At 35.5% G+C, this 22545-nt stretch overlaps 1 protein-coding gene across 1 annotated transcript in view; it reads right to left on the minus strand.

Annotated features, from left to right (window-relative positions):
* LOC123323050 (intraflagellar transport protein 122 homolog) overlaps nucleotides 1-22545 on the minus strand; it is a 216085-nt gene that overhangs the window by 106541 nt on the left and 86999 nt on the right. Inside the window, exon 9 of the mRNA XM_044911251.1 lies at nucleotides 19769-19926. Coding sequence (XP_044767186.1) covers nucleotides 19769-19926 — 158 coding nt within the window. The remainder of the gene's footprint in view (nucleotides 1-19768; nucleotides 19927-22545) is intronic.

Here is a 22545-nt window from a genome sequence, read left to right on the forward strand (position 1 = left end):
ATTTACTGAATCGAATGCCTTCGAAAAATCTAAGAAGAATACGAGTATCTGCTCATTCATCTCCAAGCCCTCAGTTATCATCTTCACTAGTTCGTAAATCGCTGTCTCAGTGCTTTTTCCTTTCATGAAACCATGTTGTTGTGGATTTAAAACCTTGAATTTCCTGAAGAAGCTGAGAAGTCTATTTACTATAATTTTCTCGAAAATTTTGGAGAAGTTACTTAAGAGACTTATAGGTCTGTAGTTATTTATATCATTTGGATCATTCTTCTTGTAAACAGGTTTTATCACAGCACAGCTATTTTGAGCATATCCGGAAATACTCCGTACTGAAAACTGTTATTCAGGATATGTCGTAATGGTTGAGTAATGCAAGAGATACTTCTTTTTATTACTCTCGTGGGTATACCATCATAACCGAAGTTTTTTTTATTCGCCAAGTTATTGACTACCTGTTCGATTTCTCTATCAGTTACGTCGAACATAAAAAAGAATGATCCAGCCGAGTAACAGCATTCAATGTCTGTGACACATTGCAGTGTTGATGTTGGTTTGCCGAGTTTCCAAATAGAAAGCCAAAATCCTCCACTTGTTGCTGGGGCTCGTTAATATTGCCAAATTTAGGTTTTCCTTGTGCTCTACCTGTTTTCTCATTGATTATGTTCCAAATTGTTTTCGATTTGTTTGTTGAATTTTCATATTTTTGACGATAGAAATTTTGCTTACTCTCTCTAAGTGCAATATTGTATAAGTTTTCCAGTTTTTTGTATAAATCAAGAAATGGTGGATTTGTACTGGCCACAGTAAAAACTAAATCAAGCTGTTTTTTGATATTTTTTACCTTAGAATTATATGTGTTAAATACAAGAAACAAATCTGAATCAATGTTAAATACAAGGAATGTTTGAATTTCTAATCGACGTATGTCTCTTTATTTTTATTTTTACAATCTGTCTAAAATAACTATCATAGCCCGCTCTCCTAGAAAAACCCCCCTAGCAACTCAAATTATTTGAAGAAGAAGTATCTTGACGACGCGACGTAACATTCTTCCCCTCGCAGTTCAGTAGTTAGGTCTGTTCTATCACTCTCGCCAACTTTGTTACAGGTCGTTTTAAAATTCCATTTTTGGTTTTGACGTTGGCTACTCTTATTCGACCGTCTGGAACAGGAAAAACTTCTTCAACTCTGCCTAATTTCCAAGAGTTTCTCAAGACATTATCTTCAATTATTATTACAATATCTCCCTTCGTGATTGGTTTACTATCATTACACCATACATTTCTCTTGGTCAGTCTAGGTAAGTACTCCTTCATCCATCTTTTCCAGTACTCATTTGTAATTCTTTGTACTTTCCTCCATTCTCGTTTCAATTCTACATTTCCCATTTCTCCAAAACAATCACCATTGGAGGTTTCAAGGAGGAAATGATTTGGCGTCAAAGCTTCCCAGTCATCTGGATCAGTAGAGACTTTAGTAATTGGTCTAGTGTTGATCATGTTCTCAATTTCAGCAGAGAGTGTCAACAATAGTTCGTCTTTTAACCTTTGTGTCGCTAAAATGACATGAAAGGTTTTTTTAACGGAACGAATAAGACGTTCCCATACTCCCCCCATGTGAGGAGCTGCAGGTGGAATGTTCTTCCATTCGATTTCTTTTAGCTGCATATCGTTTTCAACTTTATTTTGGTCAATGTTTCTAATAGCTCTTTTTAATTCATCCATAGCTCCACGTAGATTTGTACCATTGTCCGAAAAAATTGTTTTTGGTCGTCCTCGTCGTGCTATGAACCTTCTCAACGCCATGATTGTTGAGTCTGTAGAAAGGGAATGGGCTACTTCGAGATGGACTACTCGGATCGTCAAACAAGTGAATAAAACTCCCCATCTCTTTTCGTGTCTTCTACCAACTGTTACAGTTAGAGGTCCGAAGTAGTCAATTCCAGTAAATGTAAAGGGTTTCACTCTGGGTGTTAATCTTTCTACTGGCAGCTGTCCCATCACCGGTACTTGCGGTTTAGCTCTCCTTATTCTACAAAATTGACAGTTGGCAAAGACTGATTTAACAGCTGAGCGACCGTCTATGATCCAATAATTTTGCCTTAATTCATTGAGAACTAATTCAATTCCTTGGTGTCCGTATTTTTCATGATAATGCTGTATCAGGAGACGTGTGAAGGGGTGCTTATTTGGTAATATTATTGGATGCTTTGCAGATTCTTTCATGAAAGGTGCCAAATTAGTTCTTCCCTGAATCACTAGAATACCTCTACTATCGATCATGGGCATAAGTTTGCGAATTCCATGATTTCACCGTAGAAACTTTCTTTTTGGCACTGTCTAATCCAGAAATCAAGTTTCAGCGCTTTTTCGATTCTGCTATCCAAAGATATTGAGTTCCTTAGTATTTTAATGAACTTTAAAACTCTAGCAGTGGTTCTTATTAATTTGATCCATTTGGAGAATCTTTTTATATCTGGTAGTGCAGATTGATCTTGAAAGATGGTCAAAACGCAATTTTCAAATTCTTCCTTGTTTCCACTGGAAGGATTCCGAGAAAAAATTTTTGTTGGCCATTTTGTCTTGTCTTTTTGGAGTAAGAACGTCGGCCCTAGGAACCAATTTTCGAAATTTATAGAGTTACTACCATCTTCATTGTATGTCCTTATAGCTAGATCGGCAATGTTGAGTTTCGTTGGTATCCAATTCCATTCTTTTGTCTCGGACGATTTCTGAATTTCTCCAACTCTATGCGATTCAAATTGTCCCAACTGTCTTCCATCGCTACAAATCCAATAGAGCACTGGAGACGAGTCTGTCCAAAAATATGTTTGATTAATTTTAATATCAAGTTCGTTCTTGAGTATCTTCGCTATTCTGGTTCCCATTACTGCTGCTTGTAATTCTAGCCTAGGAATAGATATGGGTTTGGTTGGAGAAACCCTGGCTTTGGCAAATACAAATGAAATGTCTATGCCGCAAGCATGTATTATTCGCAAATATGCAACAGCTGCAAACGCTTTTTTGCTGCTATCACAAAAGACATGCAATTCGATACTTTCAGCTACAGGAATTTTAAGGGAACAACACCGCGGAATTTTTAAACTGATCACTTTTTGTAGATCTGCTACCCATAATAACCATGTTTTATATATGTCATCATCTATGAAGTCATCCCATCCAATGCCACTTCGCCAAATATCTTGGACCAAAATCCTACCTCGAATTATGAAGTTCACAAGAAAACCGGGTGGATCAAAAACAGACATTATTATTCTCAGCACATGTCGTTTCGTAGGTCTCTCTCGATTCTGTTCAGGATGGAAATTCAACTTGAAAACGAGTTTATCTTCAGCTGAGCTCCATGACAGTCCTAGAACTCTTTGCAGAGACATCTCCATATCAAGGTTCAGATCTTTATTTAGATTTTCATCGAAAAACATCATTTTCATCAGTTCTTTTGAATTGGTAGTCCAATTCACCAATTCGAAACCCGCTTCAGATTGTGTTCTGCTTACTTCTGTTATAAGATTGTATGCTTCTAGAGGAGAATCAACACAGTCCAAATAATCATCAACATAATGACGTCTGGTTATTGCTTCTATTACTCTCTCCGATGTTCCAACTTGACGAGCATTGCAATTTTTTACATATTGGGCACAAGTGGGGGAGCACGTAGCACCAAATGTCATGACCTGCATCTGATATACATCACAATGTCGATTTGTTTCACCGTTTCTCCACAAAAACCGTTGAGAATCTTGGTCTATTTCTGTTATTCTGACTTGATGAAACATTTCACGAATGTCACTAGAAAATGCAACTTTTCTTTCCCTGAATCTTATCAAAACTGCCACTAGAGATTGAAGGTAATCGGGACCAGCAAGATGATTACTGTTCAAAGATATTCCATGAGATTTAGCTGCAGCGTCAAATACAAGTCGGAGTTTCTGGGGTTTATGTGGGTTGATTACACCAAAATGAGGAAGGTACCAAGTTCTTGCTCCTTCTTTCTTCGCTTCTTCTCCGGTCAGTTTGCGTGCATATCCTTTATCTATGTATTTCTGGATGTTATCGCAATATTTCTTTTTGAAGATATCATCTTTCAGCATCTGTTTTTCGACGCATAATAGTCTTCGATAGGCGACTGATTTACTTTCTGGTAATTTCATATCATCTTCTTTCCAAAGTAGTCCTATTTCGAATCTTTGCCCGATTCGATTTATGGTGCGTTTCATTACATCAACAGCTCTATCATTTTCCTTATCTCTTTTTGTTTGTGCTGAAGCCGAAACACCGAAGGCATCCAACGTGAATGAACTTATGAAGCATTTCGTCTGAATAAGGATTGTCGCATACATGAAATTTTTCGTCGGAAAGATTTTTGTCGCATATATGAAAAATATATTTTTCTTCCGTCCTGCCGGAAGTATTCCCATGAAGGATCCAGCCGAGGTGAGTCTTGGTTGCTATTGGTAGATGTTCAGGACCTTGGATGATCCGTCTAGGAAGAGTAAGTCTTATGTTATCCTGCCCTATAAGAATCATTGGCTGTTCACATATGTCCTCTAGCGGTATTCCATTCAAGAATGACAATTTTTGCCATTCTGAAGCTGAGACATGTTGTTTTGGTAGCGACAAATTTTTTACTGAGCGGACGTTTCTCATTGTAAATGTTTTGGCTTCTTCATAGTTTCCTGAAATTTTCAAATTAACACATATCGAATCTTCGTGTCGTGCTGTCATCTGAGATCTTCAAGAAGTGAATGGTCTATTAGGCTAACAGAAGATGCTTCATCACACAAGGCGACTGTATGTATTATTCTACCATTACCAAAAATTTTGACATTTATCATTCTAAGCAGAACACTCCCACCATCTCTGGTAGTAAAGAGTGGTTCATAAGAGTTCACAGGACTTGCATTTTCTTGAGTTTCTTCGTTTGGAATCTTAGTGGTTTCATCTTTATGTATCAATCCAACATATCACGTCCTCGTGTCTGATACTGGCACCTAGAGATTATACAGAGCGTCACAATGCTATGGCAAGAATATACCATAGGGAAATCGCCAAGAAGGCAGGCCTTATACAGGACCATGGTAAAAGGCATACGTACCAACCACGTGACGTTCTGGAAAACGACAGGTTCAAGCTGTATTGGGACACGATTATGATCACAGACAGAGCGATTCCGCACAATCGCCCGGACATAGTACTTTTTAACAAAACTGAGAGATCTGTCCACATAATCGACGTCACGGTACCGGCTGACGAGAATATTCCCCGATCTTACACAGAGAAGCTGACCAAGTACCATGATCTCGCATTCGAGCTTAAAGAGATCTATGGATTGGAGAAAACCACAATACTTCCGCTCATAATTTCGGTTAATGGATTGGTTGAGTCCCACCTCGTTGAAAATACGAAGCGCTTGCAATTGAACAGCAGCCTGATCAGCCAAGCCCAAAAAGAGGTTATATTGGCTACTACACGTATAGTCCGCAAATTCTTAACCAGCACCTGAGAACAACCTTGGCTTTGCGTAAGGCCCGGTTCTCTCAGGCACCAACCCCGTTAAAGGGTGATTGAAAAAAATATATATATATATATATATATATATATATATATATATATATATATATATATATATATATATATATATATATATATATATAGGGTGATAGGGTGATTGAAAAAAAAAAAAATATATATATATATATATATATATATATATATATATATATATATATATATATATATACATACATACATACATACATATATATATATATATATATATATATATATATATATATATATATATATATATATCCTCTTGAATGTCAGCAATACATTTTTAGTTATCAAACAATATAGGATATGTATGAGTTTCAGCAAAGGTTAGTGTAACGGGGTACCATACAATTTGAAGTATGATACAAGAGCTTAGGGAAAAACCTCAGTAAAAAAAACCCTGTCTCCCCGTGAGTAGTGTAGTGATGAGAAATTTGTTTACAGAATAAGCTTTTAATACTGAAGGGCTTCCTTTCCATTGACATGAAAATTTCTTTATCCTCTTTCCATTTCGAAAAAATATCTGAAACAAAGAAACAGAGCAGAAAACGAGAAAAAAATGAATAATAAAGCCTTCATCCAAACTCATTCTAAGACTTGATGATGACTGAAGAAAAAAATAAATAATCATAGGTACATAACTTATTTTTCAATTGTATTGGGAGGAATATCATCTCTGCGTCAAAAATCTTCTGCTGATTTTGGTGGAGGATCACCCTCGTCGTTAGAAATGCCTTCAGTACACAAATTAATAATAGCCAAATCTTGCTTTTGACTGGGAGGGTCTTTCGACCAGGTCCAGTCTTCCAAGTGATGATTCTTCTATTCTTCAGTTGTTCAAGGAACGCTACAGGACCCTTATATTGGGGAATCATCTCCCATAGATATACCAAAGGTTATTCGGTAGCAAATTGAAAAAACGGGGAAGAAATTCAAAAAACTTCTGACACTTTATTGACAATTTGTCTTTATGTAAGTATCGATGATGGAAACGTTTACAACCATTGACGCCACAAATTTTCTTCAGCCGACATTTTACTGCCTGATGATTGTTTCTGAGACAGGAAAAGCATAATTCATTCTTCGTTACAGTTTTCCACCTGGTTTCAATATCGTCAGCTACAATGTTTTCACATTTATTTGTTGTGTGGCCATTACTGCTGCAGTACCCACAATTCATTGAGTTTCGTGATGTAGATATCATAAAAGTCTTCTTGATCTTCTTATTATAAAAATTTTGTGTTCTCGATGTATTTTTTGTGTCATATGACGTTCTGGGCGTTGTAACAAAACATGCGGCATTGGCTATTTGCATTAACCATAAGGCAAAATCTTCAAGATTAACGTCACCATTTTTCTTCAAAATTTCCTCGCCCCAACGAAGTTTCAACATATCAGGTAATTTCCGTAACATCATTTTTAAAACACTGGGATTCTGCAGATGGGCATCATAATTTAATGATTTTATCGTGCTGACTAATGAGTTCACATAACTTGCGAATTGTGTGATTTTTTCCATATCATTTTCACGAATTGGATAGAAGGTTTTCAATTTATCCAGAATTGTATTAATAACTAGCTGACCCGGCAAACGTTGTTTTGCCATATAAATAATTTCCTTTTGTATGTTGTATTATGTATGTATCATAAAAAAATAGAAATTAAAAATTTTGTCTAAAAAATAAAAAAAAAACTTAGGGCTGGAATACCCCTAACATTTAGGGGGATGAAAAATAGATGTTGGCCGATTCTCATAGATACCGGATAAGCACAAAAAATTTCATCAAAATCGGTCAAGCCGTTTCGGAGGAGTATGGCAACGAAAATTGTGACACGAGAATTTTATATATTAGATTTGGTCCGGTCTACCAAATCTTATTTCAAGAGTCTTAATTACTTGCTCAATGTTTTCAGGACTGATCATCATACCAGCAACGGCTTGTTTTGCTTCTCCCCTCAGACATTTTTGTAATTTCATCATTGACTCGAATCTTCCTTTGTATAGTCGCACATTGTGGATATTTTCCTGAAATGAGAGATGAATATCGGCCAGTCTTCTGATTTTCCATCAAATATTGGACATTCTCTTTCTATAGATTGTCGTGCAAAAAAGGCATCAGGTCTCACTTTTGTGGGCGCTGGATTGACAGTTCTCAAAACTTCACTCAAGGCTTTGCATAGTTTATCAACATCTGATTCAACCTTATTTTGAATAACAGGGTTCGGGTAATCATGAATTTGACTGGGATAAATCCCAGTCAAATTCATCAGATTGTTTCGGACTGGGTCAATGCTATAAATAGCATTGACCCAGTCCGAAACAATCTGATTTTTGTCTAACTCCTGATTGTGTATAGTTGTAGACACTGGAGGGTATTTTGAAGAGTGACGTTCTTCAACAGGATTACGAATTATATTTTCAGAATAAAAATTTGCATTCAACCTGCCTCGATTCGTCGATTTTGTCGCTGCTGAAGTTAATTCTGAACCTGTATCTTCCATTTCTATGATTTCAGCTTCTTTCACTGCACTCTCCATCTCGATTAACTTCAACTTCATTTTTTCTTTCTTCATTTGCATTTGCATTTCCATTTCCATCATTCTATTTTCTATTTCCATTTTTTGTTTTTCCGTTTCAAAGGCAAGTTTCTTCCTTTGGATATCACTTCTGGAATTTGAGTGTTTCGATTTCGTTGTATGAACGGAACTTGCTGTCTGGTGGGATGTCATGATGTCTTTCTCAAGGGTTTCTCTAACATCATTATCCTTCGCAAGCGCATTCATTCTTCCAAAACTCGTTGGCCACTCATAATTGGGATCAAGAGAACGCGTGCCGGCGTTTTCCCGTCGTTTCCTTCCATGGTTCAATTTCGTCTCAATCTTGTCCTGTTTACTGTCTTCCATAGGACTATTCTTAAAGCTCGAAGGACCAATGTTAAATACAAGAAACAAATCTGAATCAATGTTAAATACAAGGAATGTTTGAATTTCTAATCGAAGTATGTCTCTTTATTTTTATTTTTACAATCTGTCTAAAATAACTATCATAGCCCGCTCTCCTAGAAAAACCCCCTAGCAACTCAAATTATTTGAAAAAGAAGTATCCTGACGACGCGACGTAACAATATGGGATAATAGTTTTATGACTGTTTTCCATTATCTTTACTGGAAAACATTCTTCGAACTCTTTTTTATAAATACGAAAAAACAATATCCACTGTGAGTTAACATCTTCTAATGGCAGATCGAATAACTCCTTCCAATCGTGATCTGATAATTTGTTACAAAATTCAGAAATTTTTGTTTCATCGATGGGACGAGTTGTTATTGTTTCCGTTTTATCATATTTGGTCGAATGTTTGAATAGAACCACTTGGGCTGAATGATCAGAAAGATGAGGATTTTCGCAGTGACCCGAAGCGCAAACAATATTAGTAATCACATTATCAATACATGCTTCTTTACGTGTTGGCTCATCTATAATCAATCGTGAATTAAAAGATTCGATGATTGAGGTTAGGGTTCTCTTATTCACATCCCTGGAAGTTTTCTCAAAATGAATATTAAAATCACCAGCAATCAAGAAGGGGATGTTTTTGTTTATTAGGACTTGCATCATTATAATGAATTTCTCGATAAAGAGGTCCACATCACTGAATGCTGACGATGATCTATAAATCGAAATAACTGCGATCGGCTTATTGTTGATATTTATCATTACAGCAGATGATCTATCTGTAGATAGATGTAAATTTTAGAATGGTTACCAATGGTTACCAATCGTCAGTAAGTAAAACAATGGATAGATAGGCCTGTTTTCTTCAGACCAATGGAGAGAAAAAGTGATACCAGTATTCTTGTAGTGAAAACAACATGTATTCTACATAATTTCTTAATAACGAAAAAATATGACGATAGATTGATTGAACTTTCAGATCCAGTAGGACCAGAACCTGGCGCTTTTCAGAATTTCGCGAATGATCCAAGGAGAGCATCAATATTGGCATTCTCTGTACAAGTTTGTTTGTTACTTTCTTCAATACAGAAAGATGATAAATTAGACTTTTATATACTTTTTTGTTTGTATGAAAATAAGTATGCGTAACCTCGAAAAATCATACATTATTTTACTCACCCTCTGCACAATTTTCTTTTTTTGCGAATGTTTTTGTAATCCTCATGAGAAAGATCATATAAGATAGGATGCCTTCGAACTAACTCAATAATCTTTTCCATTTCAATGCCCAGAAATATGTATTATATTTTCGGTGCGAATTCACTGGATAGGCTGATAAAAAAACGCCTTTGAATGCGAACTGAGGTTCCGCGCGGAAAAATACGCAGACAAATCGCAATGTCGACGATAAAAATCGTGCTAGTCTGAACTTGTCTACTGAGCGACGTAGAAACAATATGTAGCGGATCGGATGTGGTACGAATATTCGCAAGCGGTGCTGTTTTCCGCGTTGGTTTGTGGGAGCCTTTAATCGATATTAGTTGTGGCCTTAGACCTTTTGTCTAAGGTTGTGGCAACGGCGTTATGACATAAACGACATTTCTTGAGTGCCAACCTTACTCCGTTCTAGTTACAAAAACTTGAGAAAATTATTTCATGGCCAACCGAGTGCTAAAATAAAAGTGAATGGAGTATATGTGCAATGTGCGCGCAATGTATAGTATACAGTAGAATGTGGATTAATGAGAGAAAATTTTCGTTAAAGGTACTGTGTAATTTATGAGTGATATTGAGTAATTTGTAAAACGTGATGAAAATCACGGATTAAGAAAAGTTGAAATGTGTAAACAATCTCATGATAGATTAAAATTATTTTCCAGAGAAACACTAGAGAAGTGTAAAAATAATTTAAAACAAGGAAAAATACATAACCTACAATACAAAGACCTAGTTAGGTTTCAATATAAGGCTTCGACTACCAAGGTCATTAGCCGATACAAAGACATAGTTTTACCGGTTATTTGATGACAGTGGTTATCATCGTGAATGGTACAGATCTTTTACTGAGTTGCCCAAAAAATATTATTTTGCTATTAAAAAAAAAAATATGCTGAAAGAACAAATTTATCGAATGTTCTTGAAAATACATCAGTTGCATCGACTGACTAATTCAACGTTTGGCTCTGGTATTACCATAGATTTAGGTACAGTACTAGCCTAGCTGGATTTATCTTTATCCGGAACTGTATTTCTGTAGAAGATTCTATGATTGAGGTTAGGGTTCTCTTATTCACATCCCTGGAAGTTTCCTCAAAATGAATATTAAAATCACCAGCAATCAAGAAGGGGATGTTTTTGTTTATTAGGACTTGCATCATTATAATGAATTTCTCGATAAAGAGGTCCACATCACTGAATGCTGACGATGATCTATAAATCGAAATAACTGCGATCGGCTTATTGTTGATATTTATCATTACAGCAGATGATCTATCTGTAGATAGATGTAAATTTTAGAATGGTTACCAATGGTTACCAATCGTCAGTAAGTAAAACAATGGATAGATAGGTTTATTGAAAACGGCAGTTAGTCCAGTCGGAAATACAGGTGAGTAGGTTGGTAGCGCTAAGGGACAAAGCTACAGGAATAATATCATTGGCTGAGCAATATTCTAGTAGTTGGTCGCAAACAGTGGCGGCTCAAGCATATTTATCATGGGTCGGCAGATATATATATATATTTTTTTTCAATATTTTCTACACCTATGTATTATGCAGGTTTCCACATCACCATGGGGTACTGCACTCGGTGCGTTAGTTTTTCATAGTGAAGTTCCGGAAAAGAAAAGTTGAAATGTGTAAACAATCTCATGATAGATTAAAATTATTTTCCAGAGAAACACTTGAGAAGTGTAAAAATAATTTAAAACAAGGAAAAATACATAACCTACAATACAAAGACCTAGTTAGGTTTCAATATAAGGCTTCGACTACCAAGGTCATTAGCCGATACAAAGACATAGGTTTACCGGTTATTTGATGACAGTGGTTATCATCGTGAATGGTACAGATCTTTTACTGAGTTGCCCAAAAAATATTATTTTGCTATTAAAAAAAAAAATATGCTAAAAGAACAAATTTATTGAATGTTCTTGAAAATACATCAGTTGCATCGAAGTCAAGTGTATCAAGAATTCCTATTCTATTATTACTAATGATCCATGTACATCTTCTAGCTCTTCTAGTCAACAAAGAAATTTCACAGTTCCGGATGCATATGTAATATTAAAATTAAGTCCATCTAGTACTATACCTGAACCTATGGTTATACCTGAGCCAAACGTTGAATTAGAGTCAGTTAAATTGGTCTCTTCAAATTCTGGAGAACCTTATGTGGCATTTGAAAGAAATTCTACAGTTCCGGATGAAGATAAGTCCAGCTAGGCTAGTACTGTACCTAAATCTATGGTAATACCAGAGCAAAACGTTGAATTAGTCAGTCGATGCAACTGATGTATTTTCAAGAACATTCGATAAATTTGTTCTTTTAGCATTTTTTGGTTTTTCTGGAATAGCAGAATAATATTTTTTGGGCCACCCAGTAAGGGATTTGTAGCATTCACGATAATAACCACTATCATACAAATCATCCGGTAAAACTATGTTCTTATACTTCAGGTTATGTATTTTTCGTTGTTTTAAAATTTTTTTAACACTTCTCAAGTATCTCCTTGAAAAATAATATGGGATGTTAACACATTTCAATTTTTCGTCTTCCATGATTTTCATTACTTTCTACAAATAATTCAATGTCACTAACAAATTACACAGTATAACGAAACAACATTTAGGTAATTCATTCACTATATTTCAGTACATTCACTATAAATATTTACATTCGTTACAATTAGACAAAAATAACAACAAATTTTTTTCTCTTTGAGCACATAGTTGTGTTACACCTGTATGTGCTTTTTAAATCAATCATACATTTTCACTATTACACACAAACAGGACAAAACAAATATTTTCGTGTGAAATCCTTTCACCATCGATCCAGCTGATCAGAAAAATGTCATATACCTGGAGTTATTTACATATATTTCTTTCTCAATTAGAACTCTCAAACGTTTCAAATTACTGCAGCTTCGGATATCAAATGGAAGCAAGTTGTACAGTTTTGGACCAAAATAATTCATATACCCTAAGTTGAGGTTTTTTTCATTAATTGGAAGCTTAATTTGTAGGTTATTTTTGGTTCTTGTTTCAAATGAATGGTCCACAAAAGGTCTCAAATCAGCTCGGGAGTGCACAAAAGAGCAAACCGCCATAATATGTGTTCGCACATTATATAAATATCCATCAAAAAGTAAATGTGAGGGATACAAACTGTTTTTTTAAATTATTTTAAGTATTTATTTTTGAACTGTATTGAGCTTATATAAGTGGTTATTATAAAGACCACCCCTATACCAATATTCCATATGTTAGGATTGATTCAACAAGAGCTTTATAAACCAGTACAAGCGTTTTTTTATTCAGAATTTTCCTCAACAAGTAGAATTTATGAATTAGTTTTCGGATTCTATATGATAAATCATACCTCAACGTGAGGTTTTTTCTCTCATAAACCCACCCTCTACTATATGTACCGGGTTTCTCACCATAATTTGACCCCCCCTAAAAGAGGTACCAAAAATCGTTTTATACAAAAGTTTCACGAAATTGACTGGTGTTTTTAAAATGTTTTCACAAAATGAAATATATATATATATATATAAAGTATATTGATTGCAACTAAGTTTTTTCAAATGGCACACCCTGCATATTTCTGTATAATTTGGCTAGCTCGTTTTCCCCTGATTTCGAATATCTAACATATGTAGGGTCTACCTCTTTTATTCCGAGTTTTCAAATTCTAAAAACTACCTGGCAAGCTCAGTAATCAGTTCTCAAGTGGTAGGCGTGCGGAAAGTGCAGGGCTTTTTCATCACGATTTTGGAAAAGTACTACTTCCCAAACGTCAATGCGTGTGGAAAGTAATACTTTCGAAAAGCTAGTAGGAAAAAGGGCATTTCGAATTATCGCAGCGACGCAGCCTTCCACTTGAAAACTGATTACTCAGCTTGACAGGTGGTTTTTGGAATTTGAAACTCTGTGGTACTCAGAATAAAAGAGATAGACCATACATATATGTTATATATTCGAAATTAGGGGAAAATGAGCTAGCCAAATATAGAGAAATATATAGGTGGGCCATTCAAAAATTTTAGTTGCAATCAATATGTTGCCCACTCTGTATATATTTCATTTTGTGGAAACATTTAAAAAACATCAATTTCGTGAAACTTTTGTATAAAACATTTCTTGTACCTCTTTTGATAACAAACCTAAAGGGGGGGGTTAAAATTATGTTGAAAAACCCGGTACATTGCGCGCACATGAAACATACACATACACAGCACATACATATAGGCAATTGACTGAATCATATTGTAAGCTTAACCAGGTTGCTCGTCTGTGGGCCGCTTTATTTTTAGTTACCTTTCCCTGCTGATACCTGCCTAGCTGCCACTTGGCAAGCTCCGCAAGTTCGAGAGACTTCAAAGTACATGAAACCCTACTGAGATCCTAAAGTTTCATCTGTGTGAAAATATGTTATGTCTGATCGCTCTGGGATCACAAAACCCAATCAATTCATATCTATTCACATTTAGCGACGGATGATAAAGTAGCCGAGGAATGCAGTGCAAAGAGAATTCAGTTAACAAATCGAAATTTATACTATCACCCCAACCCACATTAGAAATCCAAATTTTCTGAAGAAAAATCTTGCACCTAAGGATAATAGGAGCTATCGAACCTAGTGGGTCAAAAATTTGAGCAATAGTATATAGAACATTGCGTTTTGTAAAAGGAACTCCATTTTCATTATAATTAGGAATTTTTTCATAAACTCAGGGGTTCCACATCAATCTTTATCAGGGTTTTTCGACATTTCAATGATATAATTATCATAATTATCTGGGTTTCCATCATTGAAAAATTAAATAAATTATGAGGAATTAGATTTGCATTTGTGGAGCGTGAAATGGGCGAAACTACATAGAAATTCAAGTTAATCAGAATCTCATACAACTGAGTTGGCACCACAAATGTAATCGTCAATTTAACATTGTTCTACTATGCAACGATAAACTAAAGGGAATTTATTCTTATTTTTAAGGCCGAGTTCTTTGAGGGTACGAGTTGCTAGAAAAGGTGCTGATCTGGATCCGTAAGTGACAGTTGTGAGTTAAATGCATTCAAGGTTTTCTGATGGATCAGGGTTAACTTTTATATTTCTGAACATTTTGGCAATATCTGTTGCGAGTTGTACAACAATTGAGACTCAAGTAACGAGGGCCCGACTCAGATGGAGCGGCCACATTCTGAGAATGCAAGACCAAAACTCTCCAAAATAGCTCTGTATGGCGAATTCACAGAGGGAGCCCGGAAACCAGGAGGCCAGTATAAGCGGTTTAAAGATGTACTACATCCATCCCTAAAATCAGCCAATCATAACTGGGAACAACTAGCGTTAGACAGGTCACAGTGGATAGAGACAGTGTCTCTGCAGTGGAGGTCTTTGGCACACAGTTATAATGGAGACTCGAGAAGGATACACCGGCAGCCAGATCTGGTTGGTGACTATCCATGCCCGGAGTGTGGAAGGATCTGTAGGTCACGGTTGGGTCTCTTTAGACACAGAAGGGCACACAGTCGCAATTAGCCCTAAGAAAGTATAGGTCTATTCGCACAGATTTATTCCTGCGGGATGCAGCAATGAATGAATGAATCAATCTGAGGTGAAGACGTAAATCAAAGTTCTGAAACGACAGAGAATATCGAACAAATCAGGTTGAGTCTGATACCCTTTCAACATGGTGTCGTTAAGTGAAAATCCTGAAGTTGTCTTCATTGAGCCATCGAACACAACTCTGATTGAACAATTGTTTTCTTTTTGTTTAAGAATACAATGAAGAGGTAAAAAAAAATTTCTATTCATATCACAGCGCATTTTCATTGGCACGTATCACTGGCCCGGTTAAAACGCTACCTTTAGGAATATTTCCTCATGAGTAATTGTAGGTTTTTTTTTAGGTATATGTATGTGTATGAATTTTTTTTTTTGCTTAAAATATTGTTTCATTTTTCATTTGTATTATAGACGATATATTTGTTTTTGAAACTAGATGAATACCGTATTCTGGATTCGGCCCGTTTGTATTCCATACCTCGTCATTAAATAAATAAATATATCAATAGTCGAGGGTTCAAGAAATGTCGGATCTTCTAGTTTTATATTCGTTGGTATAATAATTTTAGTTTAGTTCAGCTTAATTTGGGGTAGTGTACAGGCAGTCTCATTCACAACGTAGCAGTTAATAATAAATTCAGAAAGATTTGATTCATTAGTGAATGTGACCTTTCTTACCTTTTTTATAGATGTACTTCAATTGAAAATACCTAAAACTTGTATATTCTGCTGAAAAGTTGGTAGGTTAAGCCTTTTGACACAATTTTCAGTAATAAATGAACCTGGATCCAACAGGGCCTTTACCTTGATTAACCCTCCGGAATGTGTTATATTTATACATACTGTAGCTAGAAGAGAGAAGATGTACTCGAAGCAGTACTCGTACCTTGTGAGAATTCTACGGCAAGTATAAGGTAATAAGAAACAATTATCAAAATTCTCAAAAGAAGTTGAATTTTTAATGAGTTTATATTCATCAGAGTTACTTAGTTGAGTGTTGAAATAAGTATCCACATCATCGTGACAAGCAATTAGAGCAATTGAGTGTTCAGAGCCCAAGCAATTGAAGCATAGTGATTTTTCCTCCACAATTTGATTTTGATTTTTTAGAGTTAAATTTTTGAATTTTATACACTTATATACAGGGTGTTTCACGAGTAAACGGAAAAACGAAAACCGTGAATAGAGGGCATTGAGCTGAGTTCGAAAACACCTTTTATGGGTTTTCAGGTTCTTCGTTTCCGATATACAGGGAAGGGAAGTTAATTTTCGTTTCGCTAACCTCCTGATATTTTCTATCGATTCGACTGAAAATTCATTATCAGGTTGGAGTTGTTAGTGTCAATGAAACAAAAATTTGAAATTTGACAAAATTCAGGACCGGACTCATCAAGACTATATTCAAATTCAAACTCATGAGAAACACACTGTATGCAGTTTTTCATCATAATTTTTATATTTGAGTTATCTGCATGTACTCGCGATTTTCTCAAATTCTATGAATCGTTGATATGCCCCATCCGTGGATTATTTTCAATGAATTATTGTTCTAAATCCATTTCCATTTCATTCAAGTGCTCTACTCCTCAGGAAGTCTGACCACAAAACAATTATTTATAAAACATGATTCACGGGTAGGGCAACCAATAATTAATTTACAATCATACATGCAGATGAAGAAAATGTTGAAATGATGATGAAAAACTACGAACAGGGTGTTTTTCATGAATTCGAAGTTAAATGAAGCCTCACTGAGTCTGGTCCTGACCCTATTCGATCCTTTTCCGTATGTTATTTCGATTTGCCAATCTGAGGCACGAAAATTTATCCATATAACTCGGAAGTTCTAACTACTGTCAAACTAAGATTCTCACACAAATGTTTGTTGAATATTCAAGATTCATATTTCGTAAAAAAATGTCTTGCTCAGCTTGCAGACTAACCCTAATCGACCCTTTTCCGTTTCAACGACTGTCAAAATGAGGTTTTCACACAAATGATTGACTATTCGATATTCATATTGCGTAAAATATTTTTCTCTCACTGCTTGCAGACTACTCCTACTGAACTCTTTCCCTTATGTTACTTCGATTTGCCAATCTGAGGCACGAACATTTATCCATTTAACTCGGGAGTTCTAACTACTGTCAGAGTAAGATTTTCACACAAATGATTTACTTCTGATTCAAACTGAACCAGACCTCTTCAGTATAACAGAACATTGAAAGGGCACAGATGAACTGAGAGCTTACAACTTTGAAGGATATCACAATTCACAATTTTACAGACAAAGAAGTAAACATGGAAGTGAAAATTATGATTATAAAGAAAGAGAAGACATTTCATCTATTGCCAATATTTTTGTATGTTCCTTAAGCCAGTTCATTTTGAACTCAACCAAATTTATAGCTAGCTATTTGTATTTATAGACCATCTGGGAGTGAAGTTAACACATTTTTGGAGAAAATCACCTCCATTTTACAGAGGTGCCAACATGAAAAATTGGAAATGATAATAATGGGAGATTTCAATGTGAATCTTCCTTCAGGCAGAATTATGTGAGTTTCATTCCATTATACAATGCATCAATTTGAATATAAACATCAGAGAGGCAATTTTCACTCCCAATCTCTGGAACAAAAATTGGGTGTGAAAACCCTAAAAAGTTTCAGAAGGAGGTAACACGTCTTATTTCATAACCATATAGAAAAATTAAGGAAATAATTGAACTCTGCAGTATATAGCCTGAATGTGGTGAAAAAACAAGCAGATGCTGATACATTGCTGACAATTTATCATGGAAATTTCCAGTATGATCTTACGGTATTATTTTCTGGGGTTGTTCCTCGGACATTGGTAGAATTTTTGTTGCTCAGAAGTAGACAATATTTGGACTGAAATAGAGGAAAAACAAAATTCTGATTGTTCATGATTTATATATTTATCGATTATTGTTATTTCTCCACAAACTAACGTCTATTTTACGAATTACATAAACGCAAATAATAGTACATGTACTTGACCATGGTTTTTCCAAGTCATCAACGATGTTGAATAGTTTCAAGAAAGAGCTCTACAAATTCTTGACTTATTGTGAAACTTATAACTTTAAAGAATTTGTAAATTTCTGTAGTTTATAGGTAAAATGTGGCGTTTCGACTTATTTAATCTTTGTAATTGAAGCTATAATTATTGAAATAAACGTTTACTTTACTTTAATATTCGGAAAGGGGTCGAATAGGGGTAATTTGCAAGCAGTGCAAGAAATTTTTTTACGGATTATGAATAGTCAACAATCATTTGTGTGAAAATCTTATTTTGACAGTAGTTAAAATTTCAGAGTTAGATGGAAAACACGTCTCAGATCTGCATCTTGAAGTCATATACGGAAAATGGGTAGTTTGCAAGCCGTGCAAGAACAATTTTTCTTACGGAATATGAATCTTAAATAGTCAACAATCATTTGTGTGAGAATTTCGTCTTCTGAAATTTTTGAGAGTTTTCACGCCCAGTCTCTGAAATGAAATCAATTGAAAAATTGAAATAATCTATTTGCTCCTGCGTGAATTCTTGCAATTATTTGATCTCATTCCGAATTGCAGAAGAGTTAATTCGTCGAAAATAAGAATAATAGGTGTATGCCACTGGCAGTCATCGCCACTTCGGGCATCTTCGGGATTTCGTGAGATAGATATTGTCAGCCTTTCCCACCGCTTTAATATTTTCATAAGGAAATATGTTATTCTATTTTTCTCAATTTATAGAGCTCCTGATGATGCCTTCATAGGGCGAAACATGTAGAGCGAATCTTGAATAATGAAGGTCCATTTATGTACGGATATTTACATTATTATTTATTAAAAATATGTAAAATTCATATGAAAAAATAATTTGAAGGGACATCATTGCGTCACTAATTACCTCCACAGGGTGTTCAGAAATTTAGAGGAAATTGCAACTTTCAGTTCTATCCTGTATACCATCAAATTGAATTGAAATTCCTGCAAACTGGACATAAAGTGATGAGCTAGATGAAATATGCTACAAATAGACAACAAGATGATCAAAATCGATGCACACCTTGAAAAGTTATTTTGAAATGAATTATCTGAACATTTTCTTTGTCCGTTTTTGTTTGTTCAGGAGTGTTGTTCCATTATTTTCATGAATATTAGAATTACATGCTATTTTTATACATTTTTTTCAATTGCCGAAAATTTCCGCCCTCCATACTTTTTTTTCTATAGCTGATACATTTTCAGCCAATGGGCTGTGGTTTAGCCGGCTTATCTTAAGTTCATGTTACACATATGTTTGAGCTTAAGCTATATAACAAGTCTTGAAATAAGGTTGTGCAAAAACATGCAAACATTATCACATAAATTTTACTCATTATAGAAATTGAATAACTCATAAGGTAAAAAGAGTAAATTCCCTTACTGTTCGGTCCAACCGCTTTCTGCATATATATCGATAGCCGACTGTGTATCCCCAATAGATAGATACATCTCGGCTGCGGCTTTGTGCTCATTGATATTTTTAGCCCAATCAGCTTTCTGACGAATAAGGGAAGTGTTGTCATTCGACCCCAAATATTCCTAAAATAGAATATTATACTAAAATAAAATATAATAAAACACTACAAATATTTCAAGTATAGAACACCTACTACTGTATCTAAATTACAATTTCTCGAAAAATCAATATGTGACATTGTCAGTGTGAAACAAATTAGAATCGAATCATAAAATACAATGAAGCAAACTCATTTTTCATAAAAAAACATAGATTTAGCAGTATGGACCTTAGAACATAGATAGATGGAGTGGAAAATGAATATTCCAAAGACTGTAGTGAGATAGATAGGAAGTATGTAAATTTTTCAATATTACGCTACTGCCTTAGTGTCGCGCTAGACAGAGAAACATCGAATGTGTGTACTACAAAACATTCATTTGTAGCACTGAATGTCCATTCCATATATCTATGTTCTAAGGTATGGACTAACGGCCGTTTTCAATAAACCTATCTATCCATTGTTTCACTTACTGAAGATAGAAAAACCATCTGATTTTGTTTCTATGATCTATCCGTAGATATATTTTAGAATGGTTACCAATCGCCAGTAAAGGCCGTTTTCAATAATCCTATCTATCCATTGTTTCAGTTACTGAAGATAGAAAATGCATGTGATTTCGTTTCTATGATCTATCTGTAGATATATTTTAGAATGGTTACCAATGGTTACTAATCGTCAGTTACGGCCGTTTTCAATAATCCTATCTATCCATTGTTTCGGTTACTGAAGATAGAAAATGCATGTGATTTCTTTTCTATGATCTATCTGTAGATATATTTTAGAATGGTTACCAATGGTTACTGATCGTCAGTAATTGAAACGATGGATAGATAAGTTTATTGAAAACGGCCATAAGCCTTCCTCATTTTACTTTGAAGTGAACATGGGCCATAACCTAATAATATAGGTATTATCATAGACCAATGGAACAAAGAACAGATAGCGACAGTTCGTCGACGGTGCGGTATGGTTTGCTCCTGGGTTTCACAGTTGATTGAAAAAAAAAAGAAATTGCGTGTGACAATAGTCATTTTCGAGTAAGAAATCTTTTATAATAGTGCCTGAATTAGTTTCACTTGATTATCTTCAATCCAATCGAAGTAGGAACTGCTGGCCAAAGTTGATTTGGGACCAGTCCATTTCTATAAAACAACCTGCTGACAACTAATATTATGTTCGGCCTAATGCGCAAGCGCAACTAAGTTAGGTACACGTGCTATTAATGGTGCAGAAGCCAGTTCTGTTGGGAATGCGAATAGATAAAGGCTACACTCACTATTAATAGCTTCAAGCGACCATCACCCATTTTGTGTAATCCACCAGTGTGTAGAAATATATTTTTGAATAAACTCTGTTAAAAACCGTTTCATCAGTTGTAAGAGTATCCACCCTCACACGGTAGCAGCGCTTGTGTGTATGTGCGTGCGTATTAATTAAGAAACAGAAGACTACAAGACCACGTGATCAACATCAAAACAAAAAGCATGTTCAATCAAGAAGAGGTGGTCGAAATGGAACAACCCGATGTAAGCGAAAGGTCAACGAGGGAAGTACCCGAAAACATTTTTGCGATACTCACGAACACCAATTTCGTGAAGATCTTGGCAGAACAAATAAATAACTTGAATCCTCCGGCAACGTCAACTGGAAGCACAATATCAGAACCACCTGTGGAGAATTATTGCGTGACCAGGAGAGAACTTTTAGTAGTGATCAAGTCCGTAGAACATTTCTACAAATATTTGTACGGAAGGAAATTCTTACTAAGAACGGACCATGCTGCTTTGAAATGGCTCCTGAGTTTTAAGAACCCGGAAGGACAAGTGGCTAGATGAATTGAGAGGCTGCAAGAGTATGACTTTGACACTGAACACAGAGCGGGGACTAGCCATCGCAATGCAGACGCGTTATCAAGAAGATCTTGTCCCGAGAATTGTTCGCGCCTGGAAGAAAAGATCGATTTAAGGCGAACCACCGTAATCGAAGACGACGGGCTACCTGAAGAAATTCAAAGAGCACAAGAGGAAGATAACGACTTGAAAGTAATCCTGAGTTGGAAGAAGAGCGGTAGACGACCTACTTGGGAAGAAGTATCCAGACTGAGCCAGAATATAAAGTCGTATTGGGCACAATGGGAAACGTTGAAGATTGATGGAGGTCTTTTGAAACGTTGTTGGGAAAATGAAGATGGAACTGAGCAGAGACTTCAGTTGATTGTGCCGAAGAGCCGTGTGACAGACATTCTGACCAGACTACATAATGGAACTTCAGGTGGACATTTCGGGATAACCAAGACGTTGGAAAAAGTCAGGCAGCGATTTTATTGGCTAAATTGTAAGAGGGACGTTAAAGATTGGTGTAGAATAGAATAGAATAGAATAGAATAGAGTTTATTCGTAAATCACAATATAAACTCATTACAACTGTTGAGTCCGATATTAAATATCAACTGTGCACAGTTCGTACAAACTAATTTCATTTTCTTAATATGTACCACAAATTGTCCCCTTAAAATCCTATCAGCACAACCCACTCAAGGCAATACAAAATCAACCGACAAAAATACAAAAATAAGCCCTCCACATGAAAACAATTGATTATCTATCTATAATATTAACCACAGAAAAATTTCATGAAC

Source organism: Coccinella septempunctata, chromosome 1, assembly GCF_907165205.1.
Source record: "Coccinella septempunctata chromosome 1, icCocSept1.1, whole genome shotgun sequence".
NCBI lineage: Eukaryota > Metazoa > Arthropoda > Insecta > Coleoptera > Coccinellidae > Coccinella > Coccinella septempunctata.